Here is a 12515-nt window from a genome sequence, read left to right on the forward strand (position 1 = left end):
AGAGTTTAGTCTGCTTACCAATTTAGGCCAAAAATATGGATTCGATCACACTGTTCTCTGTTTCATGCAATCTCATCTTGCCTCACTGACCCTACCATAAGCATTGTAAATGTGACTAGCTCTTGTTTTCTCTCTTTCCAAAGCTCCTCCTTTGCTGGACCCAGGATCAGATGGCCAGGAAGCACATTTTAAGTGACGTCCTTGGGAACCTGACAATGAGTGAAGGTCATTGGCTGCCTTTCTACCTTCTTATTGAAATGCCTGTGAGACGTTTAGTACTGCACAAAATGTGCCCCGTAAACGTTAGCTGTTGTTGGCATATTATTAGTGGCAGGTGGCACTGAAGTTCTGATGTGATTTGGTCAGAGGCAGTGGGGCCTGGGAAGCTCAGTGCTCTGAGCTTCACTTTCCTTCATCCTTAAAATGGGATGCTAGTTTCTACTCTGCCAACCTCAAAGGAGAACTATCATGCTCAGAAGAGATACTATATTGAGAAACTACTTTGAAAACTAAGATCTATCAAAATGAAGTACGGTTATACGGTTATACGTGTATTGAACTTGGCACTGTGCTCGGCTGGGGCTGGGGAAGGAACAGCAGCGGGCTGTCCTGTGGTCCCGATGGTGTGAGCACTGGCTCGCCCTGCCTGGGAGACTTGAATGGATGAAAGTGCTTTGAGAGCTGTAAGTCCCTCTATAAAGGACCCTTCCCTTATGCGTGGGCGTGAAGGCAGGAGAGGCAGCCCCGCAGGTGCCCACCTGAGGAGGAGCTTTGTTTTACTCGTGTAGGAAATACAAGTGGTGCGAGAAACCTGCACTCATTTAGGGTCTTGTAATTGCTACCTGTCAAATCTGCACAGTTGCCTGAAAAGAAGGAACTCAAATGGTAACAGAAACCACCGTGCTGGATATTTCTTTAACCAGAAGATCCAAGTAGAAGAACCAGGAGAAACCTTAGAGGAGGCCCTGTGGAGCCGTTTGCTTCTCTGAGGTCTCAAAGGCAGAATTACTTCCTCAGAGGGCCTTTCTGCTAAATATTCATAAACAAAGGAAGAGAGAAATTCCTTCCTAGCCTTTCGGTTCTTGATTTTAATCCACCCTGGGCTGTGATCCTATGCCTCCCACTCTCCTAGGGTGTTTGTAATGTAGAAAGTGATTTTCCCCAGAAACTGAGAATCTGGATTACGAAGCCCAGGCCAGGAAGGAATTTGTCCCAGAAATGCTGGCTGCGCGTCTGGCACTTCACTGCATCTCTTCATTCGGTATCCTTTCTTTGTGCACAAGGATGCCTGTGAGTCATACATTTGGGTGCTGAGGACAGAGTTATTTGTGCTTTTTTGCCAAATAAAGAAGCCTGCTGAGCTAGCCCTGGGGCCTCCTTGGGTGGGGGGATGTTTCGTGTCCAGTGATCCTTTGTCCTGTTTCAGAGGCTGCCGGGACATCCACCTTCTTTCTCCTCTTGTGAAGGAGAGAAGCAAGAAAGGGGAGAAATAAAGATTCTAAATTTGGGTTTTCTGGTTATTCTGTGGGCCTGGGCCTAAGGATTAGAGGTCACTCTTGAGCCAGGCCTGGAGGGTTATCCCTCCCTCCCCGGGGCCTGTTAGCCCGCACCCCATCAAACACACGCCTGCAGGAGAGCCACATCTGGACCCGTCTTGGCCTCGTGTGTTTCTGAAAGAACAGGAAGGCTTTTCGCCTTTTTCCTTTCCGCCAGGGTGTCCTGGAGCAGGACTCCGCAGGCACAGACAGGAAGGGTTTCTCTTTGGATTAAGAGGTACCCCTCTTGATCTACATCTGTCCTTTCCACAAATATGCAGAGTGCCTATTATGTCCCAGCCCTCATTGCAGATGCTTTATTAATCTGTTTTCAAAAAGGAACTGCAACAACTAGTCTTAATTTAGGTTTAAAAGGAAATGGAAAAGCAAACCTGGTGTCTTCTCTGGTCTACAGTCAGCCTTGGGTATGGCATAGACCTTTCTTCAAAATTAATCACCGAGGAAAATGTCCAGGGTTTGATTTCTGCAAGCTGAATTTGGCAATATCCCTTTCTCTTTCCTTTTTTTCTCCCCACTAAAGAACACAAAAATGAAGAGAAATATAGAAGCTAAGACTGAAGAGTGCCTGTTTCCTTCACAGTAATGAGGCTGCCCCACTGAAGGGCTGTTGGCGTCTGTTTTCATCCTGGGGTAAGTGGGAGGCTTTCTGAGGGGGAGATGCTGACTGCCTGCTGAGTAGCAGATCACCTAACAGAGTCTCCTTTTGGTGGAAATCATGCCCAAACATAAAGGCAGCAGAAAGCTCCAGAAAATCCATTCACCACCCTGGATGAGTTACATTCAGTTAATTAACAAGTTAAAAGGAAGCCAAGATTTTCAGATTACTTACTGAGTGCTATGCTTGGCTCCAAACACTGGAATGTCTAATCCTCACAGAGCCTAATGAGGCAGGTGTTACTATTTTCTTCACCTCCAGTTAACCAATGCTGAAAGTGGGCAGGGATATTGAGGACCTTGTGTAAGATCACAGAGGTGGTGTGTGGCATCACCAGCATTCAGTGCAGGCCTGGTGGCATCAGAATCCATGTGCTTATGCACCATGCATGCTAGCTCCAAGAACCAGCAGCCTGGGCTCTCCTGCTTTCTGGGTGGATGTGGACAAGTCATTCTTGGCCTTCCTGGGCCTCTGTCTTCCCTCTGTAAAACCAAGGGATTGGGTCATTGGACAAGAGAGCCATTCTTATGGACTGGGCTTTTATTTATGAGAACATCAGGTAACATTCTCTGAGATGTGTGGCCCAAAGGCTGGGAGGGTTCATTTCTAGAAGGCTAACACCTAGTGAACTGGGGGTCACCCTATCTGTAGGGCCTTGGAGATTTAAAACTTCCACTTGAAACTGAGGCAATGGGGGCCTCTTCCTCTCCAATTCCACTCCCAGGCTGGGAAGTGAGTCTTCCGTGGAGGACGGAGTCTACTGGGCCTTGGATAGAGGGCAGGTCAGGGTGTTGAGGTTAAGAAAGTGGACAAGCCCTGGCCTCAGGACCGAGCTAGGGAAGCAACCAGAAGCCAACTAATGTCTCCTTACCTTTTAGGAGTTCATTACCTTCCCTGCATGACTAACTGGCGACCTTGAGTAATTCCCTTGAGCTCGGAGTCTCAGCAGCCTCCTCTGTAAGGTAGAGATAACAATATACCTGCCCCCATAGGTGATGATACAAATAAATCTCCTAAAGGAGGGCCTGGAACCAGTCAGCCCTTAGTAAATGTGAGCCACCCCACTCTCTTACCATCTCAAAGGACAAAAGTAAATAGATCAGAGCCTTTTGTAAGTAAGCTTTGTTCATGGCCAATTTTGTTAGTTTTGGTTCCTCCTTCTCAGTGAAGAGAACTGAGTGCTTGTCTCTGGAGGCAAGAAGGAAGAGCAACTGCAGCTGGCAGGGTTTTTCTCGGTCCATAGAGGGCTTGGAGGAGAAAAGCCCCATGGAAGTCAGAGAGGTTTCAGCAGCTCTGGAGAGGGGAGGGGCAGGCCTTGAGGCTGGCTGCCCTGCTGGCCTGGAGTTGGGGGTCTTGGAATCACTGTTCCCTGGGGGAGAGGAGTCAAGGCAAAGAGATCACCACTAGGCACTCAACCCACATCTGAGCTGGTTAAGAGTGTTACTGAATCCAAGCTCATGCTACTCACTGCACAACAGGCCAGTTAGTCGAGAGACAAGGTGTCAGGGTGAGGAAAATGACTTTATTTGGGAAGCCAGCAGACTGAGAAGATAGAGGACTCATGTCCTAAAGGATCATCTTAACTCAGAATTGATTTCAAGCTTCTTTTATGTTAGGGAAAAGGGAAGCAGGAGGGGCTTGAGGTCCGGAGGTCAGGGTCAACTCCAGACACCTGGAGAGCCAGCAAGGGTCCGAGGAGGTTGGGAACTTTTTTTCTTGGTCAGGTGACTTCAGTCATTTTACTGCCATGGTTCTGGTGATGCTATTTCCATACATCTGTGACAGGCATTTGTTATTTTTGGACATACTTCCTTCCTTCCCTGGGCAAGTTTTGGGTAAGAGAGGGCTGTTTGCAAAAGTAGACAGGTTAAAACATGTCTACGTACAGGGCTGAGCAGGAGTTACTGGCTCAAAGGTTAGAGCAGTGAAGGAGGTGGGAACAACATGAAGGCAGAGGTGCCAAGCTTGCTTTCTCCCTGTGACGAGAGCAGCATGTCTGAATTCCCAGTGGGATCTGAACCCAGGGAACCTTCAGGAGGGTCAGTGCACAATAGGCAGGATCTGTTCTTTTTTAAAGATTTTCAGACTTTTCTCTTTGGGACGCTGTGAGTCTTACATTATATCATTTGGATGCTCCATCTGACCCCATGGTGGTGACATTCAGTTTTGGAATAAAAACTGGAGGAAAGACTGAAATTGTAAGGGAAAACTTTCCTAACTCCAGACTGGGAAGGTCTGATGACATTTTATTGGCCTATATTCAGTTGTTCCTTTGTCAGTGCTCTCAGCGTCGTGGAAAACAGTGGGCATTATTTAGCTTATCGCTAGGGACCAAATGTGAAAATGTTTTATGAACATCAGGAAAACTGTCCCCGAAGACTTTCTCTTTGGTTTTAGTAGTTCAGGTCAGGACTGGCCCTTCCCATTATAGCCCCATTAAAGTAAATGAAATAATCACTTGTCCTCCATTCAAGAAGATAAATAGCACAGACGCATGGCCTTGGTGCTTTGAAAAGCCTTGTGGACAGGGCTTCCAAATCTTCTTGTGGGAGGGTCACTGGAGAGGGGGAGCTGGGATGAGAAGGGGGCAGTTAACAATAAGGACATTTTCAAGCCTCAGTGACCTGTGGACTGTGTAAGTAAATAGCTGATAAGCTCACAGTTTCATGAGCCAAGAATGCTATCTGAAACTATCTGAAGCTCTCTACTGCCCGGGAGGCCTCTGTTTAATCTACAATCAGTTTGCATATTAAACTGTGGCCATGCAGTTTGCCCCCAGGTACACAAGGAAGACCTTGGCTGGGAATCTGAAGATCTGAGTTTGGGGATTGTCTGGACTACTTAATAGCTGTGTGACCTTGGGCAAGTCACTTAATGGTGCCTGGCACACAGTAGGTACTTAATGGATCAAATGAATAAATAAACCATCTATCTGAGCCTTGTTTTCCTCATCTGGGAAATGGGGAATAATGCTTCCTCAACCAGTTGTGTTCATCAGAATTGTTTCCGAGAAGCCCTTCTCACACTTTCTTGAGTTTCACATGAGTGACAGGGAGAGGGGTTGCTGCTCAAATGCAGATTCTAACTCAGTAGATCTGGGGTGGGTGGGCCTGAGTTCTGCATTTCCAGCTAATCCCCAGGGGATGCTGAGGCTGCCTGTACTGACCACGTTTTGTGAATAGCTAGGTCCAAGACTCTAAAGTGGTCTACAAGTGCTTGAGATTATTAACCTCTTTCTTCAGCCAATGGGGTCTGGGTAGGCTCCAAGGATAGACTAGCCAATTGTCCCGGTGTGCCCCTGGGGCACACCGATGGAGGGGTTTCCTGGGACCTAGGACTCTCAGTGTGAGAACCAGGAAAGTCCCGGGCAAATGAGAACAAGTTGGTCACCTTGTCCAGGGAAAAGCAAGGGATGCTCTGGTCTGAGCTACCGTGTGAACTGGGGATAAAAAGCAGGTGAGGCTTGTTTGCTCAGGAGAGGGGACTATTCCCACCTTAGATCAATTTATCACCCTACCTGCTTACTTTGCAGAGGCCCAGAGAAGTCGGGTGACTTGACCCATATCACACAGCTCCTTAGGGACATGACTGGGGCTTCAGCTCCTGCCTTCTGACTTGCTGCGTAGTTCGGCACCTTCTCCACCAATCTGCATTGCCTTCTCTTAACACATTCCTCTTTATCTGGCAAGTGCAGCATGTTTATTTATAAATTGTCCTGTTTGGAGCCTGAAATTTGGCATAGCTGATTTTGGCTGTGAGGACTTTAATTTTTTCCTTTGTTTTGGTTTGCTTAACCATGTTTTGTGAGCAAAAATTGCAAAGTAATAAAAACACAATGAGGCTGCTGAGGTGGTTTGAATGCGAAGCCTCCAGAAATGTGGCAGCATGAATTTACACAGATTTATTTTGTTACCTCTGGATAGTAGATGAGAAACCTATGAGGTTTACTTCCAGGGACTTACAAACCCCGAATAAATAAGTAACTGGGGTCTTTTTCCAGAGGGACCTAGGGGTTTCTTCTGGGGGTGGGAGGGGAGGTTGGGAAAAGCACCCATGGGGGACAGATTGTGGGAAGCTGTTCCTATGCTCCTTAATGCAGGTCCTTAGAGAAGATGCCAGTCATCAGGATTAAGGTCTGTGTGGTGATTTGCAGAATGTCACTCAAAATCCTTTGTGCTTTATTTTGCCCATAGCAGAAGTTGTAAAAGAATGTTACCATTTATTACTAACACTGAGAATCCATGCAGAGAATTCACACTAAATACTTGACTACATCGCATTTAGGACTGCTAGGGTGCCCTCGATCCCCAGGTTCTTCTGTTGTAAGTTCAGGTAGTGTTTTGTTTGGAGGGGAAAAGGGGAATGGAAAGAGCGAGAGAGAAAGGAGAGGGGGAGAGAGAGAAGAGGGTGGCTGCATCTTATCTGTGACTCTACCTGGTGTCAGTTCTCAAGGCCTGAGAGTCCGGGTCCAGCTCCTGGTCAGTGTGCTGTGTAAATCTGTTAATCTGTTTCGGGATCTGGAGAAGAGTCTTAGCCCTGCCCACAACCAGGTAAGTGATCGGCTCCAGTGGTGAAAAGCAGTGGTGACTGCTTTTCAAATAGTGTGGTTGGCTGGCAGCTTTTGCCACTGTCTTAATTTAATACACCAAGCTACAGGATGGGCATAGCTACGGCTTCATCCAATGTTTTAGCAGTGAAATGTACATATGTGTGCACACACATGTATGCATACATACATACATACATATATATATATATATATATATACATGCACCTAAATATATATATACAGGGGAGCCCTGGCAACACACACATTTAAGAAGTTGTCTCCAAACTGGGGATCAACAGAGGTGAGGCTTAGAACCTCACCCCCCCTGTTCTGAGAGAAATCTTCTGCATCCGTGGATGTTTTATTGCCCTTGTCTAGCTTGGATTAACACATAGTCTACAGGCACACACCTGATCATCTACATTTGCTCTCTTACAACACTTAACTATGTTTTCTACCTTTATCTTGCATCTACCTACCACTTCAGCATTTTATTAAAAATAATAATAATAAAGAGAGAAATGTGGTATCCACATAAAAATCAAGTATAAAAACCAAATGAATATTTATATTTGAACTGATTGTTTATAGTTCATAATGCATGAGCAAAACCGAAGGTTTCTGTGATGGCTGCCCTTGTACTGTTCACCATGTAAGAACTTATTCACTATGTAAGAATTTATTCTCCATGTAAGAACTTGTTCATTATGCTTCAGAAGATTGGAGACTGACGAAAATTAGGCTTGGGGTGGATTAATGATTGTGCATTGAGCATTGACTCCCCTATACAGAATTTTATTGTTGTTAACAACCATTTGATCAATAAATATGAGAGATGCCCTCACAAAAAAAAAAAAAAAGTTGTCTCCAGTGGTCCATGGAGAACCTCTAATAGTGACAAATGGACATGTTCAACCGCAGGCTCTAGGCTGAGACCTGAAGTGGCCTCCAGACTGAGGGGCCTTCTGGGGTGAGAGGGTGATACCTGATTATGGCAGGAGGGACATGGCCAGTCAGTCAAGCTTGGAAACCCCTCTACCTGGGGCATTCCTGGTGCTGGGGTTGATGGCTGGGCTCATATGCACTCATTTCTAGAATCAGAAACCCTGGGGACCTTACTAGGCAAGCACAAATCTAGGGGTGGCTGATTAAAGGAGAACAAGGCTGGGCTCACAGGCTGATAGGGGTCATGAGACCCCTAGGTCTGGTCGCCCACCCTCCAAGCTTGTCACTCTCAATGGCTACCCAGCTAACCTGCACTAAACCATGGAGTAAAACTCCTGGGTTTGTCTAAGAAACGCTCATTACATCACAGAACCTAAGGAGGGCTGGAGACCAGCATTAACTCGGAGACGCCTAGGCTCTGTTTCTTGGGAGCACTGGGCTATGTGCTTTGGCTTGAGAAATCCAGAGGCTCTTCAAGTCCAGGGCCTCCTCTCAGTGACGCATCTTTAATGTCTGGAGGCCTCTCTCAGTGACATTCTTTTTGCTGTAAACAGACCAGAGTACCTGGTACCACACAGCTCCACTGCCCTCACCACTGTAGTCCCACAGCTCAACCAGGCTTGCTCTGACCCACCAAGGCATCTGAAACCTTCTCCACCTGAAGTGGTTACAGCAGAAACCTCACCCACCACCACCCAGCTCTTCACTCTGTGTTCTTTCCCTTCAAGAACGCAGAACGGTTGGCAGAGCTCCTGGTGGGAAGAAGGATGCTGGAGTTTAGGAGTGGGACAAATGGTACCGTGCCATTTGGCCCTAGCGGGAACTGCCCCTCTGGCCATTTAGATACATACAGGTCACAGGAGCTTTGCTGGTCAGGCAAGGGCAGAAATCACCCTCCTGACGGCCAGGAGTGCTGGGAGCCTGGATCAGTTCAGCACCCGGCTGCTCTTCTCTCTCTCAGAGAGCTCTGTCACAGAACTTCCTGTCCTTCAGGAACCCTGTTCTCCTTGCTGTGTTATCTTTTTTCTTTCTCAAAATCTGACCTTCACTATAGCTCTTCCTTGTCTGGTTTATGAAGCATATATATACATGTAGTCCAGGTCCAGCTCACTTCCTACCCAGATTGTCATTAGCGGCCCCCCAGAGGATAAACCAGGGAACGTCTAGAAAAACCATCAGTCAGGTGTTCGGATGTGTCTGGGTATCTGTGGACGCCTGGGCCCCACCTCGGGAGACCGCATACATAACCAAACTTCTTTCTTTTGCAGCATCCCTCGTGACGTGCATAAAAGGGCATGACTAGGTGGGGACTGTGATTTAACATTTATTTGCTGCTGATATACTCAGCTTTGAATGGGGTTGAGTTATAGATTTTAATTTTAAATGCTCTTCAGAAGCAGCCCCCATTCATCCCCCGCAGAATTCCCTTAAAACCACATTATGTTTGGAAGCCTAAACTCTCTGCCCCAAAAAATTCTGGCTGAGCTGGGGAGGTAGAAGCAGCTTTCCAGGGCAAAGCTTTGCCTAGGAAGTCCCACCAGCTTGCTCTGTCCCAACCGTAAGGTGGCTGTGCTTCTCAACAGGACTCAGCTGGAGTTCTCTGCTGGGTTCGTCTCATGAAATGCTCTGGCTACTCTGCTTCTCTTTAATGACTATAAAAATCCAGCCCGGAGGAGCAAAAATATTACTCAGGCAGGCCCTGCCTTCGGAGGTACTGACTGGCACTGGCAGAAGAACAGGCCAGTGAAGGGGATGGACACTAAAGGTACCCTCTGGGTAAGAGTCCCACACTGTAGATGTGGCCGCGCACAGCACAGCTGCCAGGCCAAGGCTGGGCGTGGCTGGGGTAAAGCCAGAGACAGGATGCACACGTTTGATGCAGAAGTCCTGGCTGTCAGCAGAAAGGGTAAGTTGAGGGAGCAAAGCCTAAAGATGCAATTTTTCCCACAGGTTCTTCGCTCTTCTCTCATCTGGCTTTCCTCTGCTAACGGTGTGTCATTCAGCAGCTTGCCAAGAGGGCTGGGAGCAGCTGTCCCAGAGAGAACCTCTCCAGTCTCCACGGATGCTGGGGCTAAATATGCATGGTCCATAGCCGTGAGGACCAGCTCTGGAGTTATGGACCTGGGAATGTGGCGGGCCCAGTCCAGGGCTTAGTTCTCCTGTGTCATATGCAGGGGCATCAGGGGACTGGGGGGGTGGGCCTCTGGGGCAGCTACAGGCTAGACCACTGACAGACCCGGAGGGAAGGCCCGTGCATCAGAACTGAATGAAATTAGTCTGTTGATCCTTAAAGACTCAGTGAGTCCCGCTCTTGCCTCAGTCTCTGGGGTGCGATGGGCAAACTGCAGCTCTGGTATGGCACACGGTGGCCTCACCTTCCTGGCCCGATGTGCTCAGATGAAACAAGAAAAGCCACTTCTCCCCTTTGTAGTGCCTGGTCTTCGGTGGGGTCGCCAGGTCTTCTTCCTACACTTCTGAGGGGATCCACGGGGCTCTCAGCACTGCCCGGCCTCCACAAAGCCCTCCTTCTCGTGGCCTGAGGGCTCCACCTCCCTGTAGGTGGAGTGGCTGGGGTGGTTGTGGAACTTCATGGCCGGCCAACGGTGAGGTCTCCGCTGTGGGGACACAGACCACAGTGTCGGCAGATGGGACCTCGCCCCTGGGGCATCCCCGGGGGACAATGCTGAGCATGGAGACCCTCTTTACAAGGGTGGCTGGGGGCCTACTGTGAGCCAGGTGAAGTTCAGGACCCCTCTCCCCAGAAGACTCCCCACTGTGATCCTTGGGCCACTGGGGAACCTGTTGGGTGCTGAAGGAGGTTGGAAGGAGGTCATTTTATCCCTCACTATATGGTCTGCCAGACATAGGTGAAACCCTTAGCAACGTACCACAGGCTGTGGAAAGTGAGGGAGGGGGTGAGAAATGGAATGATATTGGAGACTCTGGAAATGCCGAGGGAGCCCTCCAGACAGTACAGGCCCTGCACCAGAGTCAGCTAGGGAGGCAATGAAAAATGCAGACTTCCGGGCCCACTTCGGACCTGCCCCATCAGCATCCCTGCGGCTGGGGATCTGCAGCTGTCCGGGTGAACCCAGGTGTGACTGATGACTGCCTGGTTAGGACTCACGGGAACAGGGCTGTCCAAGGAGAGGAGAGAACCACCGCAGCCTCTGGGTAATGAGATCAGTGGGCTTGTGACCCCCTGGAGAAGACAGCGGCACAGAGGCGCTACCGCTGTGCCACGGGGAGCACAGGTGAGAAGCTGAGAGTGACAGGTGGGGCAGGAGCTGCTAAGCCCTGGGCCCAGAGCAAAGAGGGGCTGGTTTTCTTCCCAACCCCGAGACATTCAAAACCGCAGCATCCTCCCGGGAAGCTCCCAAAGAGAGCAAATCTTAAGATTATTATGGCTTTTCAGTTCTAATCTAGGAAACCCACGCAGCAGGCAAAGAGGTAGAGACCTAGGTTCCATTATGCCTTGGCAGAAGCACCGGCCTGGGATTTGGGTGTGAGAGGCCATAAAACATTAGGGACTGCTGCACAGCTGTAAACAGCCTGGGTAGCACTGTGGGCCATCTTTCCTTCCGTGCAGACTCTTCTGACTTCACGCATGGGGAGTAAAAGCAGACGGGCTGTTCAGCAGGACAGGGGGACTGACGGAGTTCTGAGGAGCACAGCCCTCAGGGATAGGGGCTAAAAGGGCTCCCACCAGTGTGTGATGGGTCAGGGTGGAGTCAGTGAGGGTTCCTCAGGTGGGAACAGGAGCCAGGCATGTCGGGGTGAGGATGACATGGGGAGAGGTAGGTACCGAATGGCGGAGGAAATGTTGATTGAGAAGCAGGTGGCAGAGCTGTAAGCACGTTCCGCACTCACCTCAATGAAGAAGAGCGCAGCATTGGAGGTGGGGTGGCTGTTGATGTAAATCCCGGCCAGGATGATGGCTGCCACAAGGAAGACTGCCAGTACGATGCCCACGATGGTGCCCAGGTGCACGGGGGGGGCCTTTGTCTTGGGGGACAGGTTGTTCTGGAGGCCTGGGGAGAGACCGTTAGGGCAGGAGGAGCTGCAGGGGAGCAGGAAAGGTGGGGCCGTGGCGTCCTGGGTTCTGACAAAGACCCAGAGATGAAAGCCAACAGAACCTTCGGATCTACTTCAAATATGTGAAGGATGGGGCAGGAGGGGTGGGATCATGAGTATGGCATTAGTGTTATTCTTGGCATGTTTCAGATGGTTTTTCAAAATCACCTGGAAGTTGCCTGATAGGATCATAAGAGAAGCTCTCTCTTAAACCTGTGCTACTTAAGTGCTTTTAAGGAATCTACAAGGGATATGTGATGGTAAGGAGTTTGGGATATGGAGTCTGGCTGCCTGAGTTCAAGTCCAGGCTCTGCCACTAAGTAGCTGTGTGACCCTAGGCAAATTATTTAACCTGACTGTGTCTCAGCTATCACTTCTGTAGAACAAGGATAATAATAACTACCTGATAGGCTTATTAGGTCATCAGGGTTAAAACAAGATAGTTCACATTAACTGCTGAGGACCACAGCTGTTATTTTGGACAATTTCAATAAGTGTTAGTTATTCTGATAACAAAATGAGCATATTATACCAGTCACTGTCCACTACTAGACTGTGGCCTTCTGCAGGGCAGGGACAGTGTCTTATTCATCTCTGTGTCCTTAGAATACCCTAAGCATTTGAAATATATTCTAAGGAGGAGACTATTTCCATAGACTGTCAAGCTGGAAGCTCATCAAGTCCAACCCCTTTCTCATGGCTGAGGTCACGGAAATATAGAGGTGAAGTGATTAGC

The 12515-nt window shown here is 48.7% G+C and overlaps 1 protein-coding gene and 1 long non-coding RNA gene across 4 annotated transcripts in view; both read right to left on the reverse strand.

The window, feature by feature from the left end:
• Window positions 1-2377: 2377 nt before the first annotated feature.
• On the reverse strand, window positions 2378-6935 carry LOC130683572 (uncharacterized). Its single transcript, XR_008997370.1, has 2 exons — window positions 3083-6935; window positions 2378-2693 (listed from the first exon to the last, which is right to left on the reverse strand). It is a non-coding gene; the product is annotated as an uncharacterized LOC130683572 (long non-coding RNA).
• A 534-nt stretch (window positions 6936-7469) lies between these two features.
• PLXDC1 (plexin domain containing 1) overlaps window positions 7470-12515 on the reverse strand; it is a 58953-nt gene continuing 53907 nt past the window's right edge. Inside the window, exons 13-14 of one of the 3 annotated variants that reach the window (XM_036930412.2) lie at window positions 11576-11736; window positions 7470-8457 (exon numbers count right to left, since the gene is read on the reverse strand). In XM_036930412.2, coding sequence (XP_036786307.1) covers window positions 8212-8457; window positions 11576-11736 — 407 coding nt within the window. In that variant the 3' untranslated portion in view covers window positions 7470-8211. The other 2 variants (XM_036930414.2, XM_057501435.1) reach the window with 2 other exon arrangements.

The sequence above is a fragment of the Manis pentadactyla genome, chromosome 4, assembly GCF_030020395.1.
Source record: "Manis pentadactyla isolate mManPen7 chromosome 4, mManPen7.hap1, whole genome shotgun sequence".
NCBI lineage: Eukaryota > Metazoa > Chordata > Mammalia > Pholidota > Manidae > Manis > Manis pentadactyla.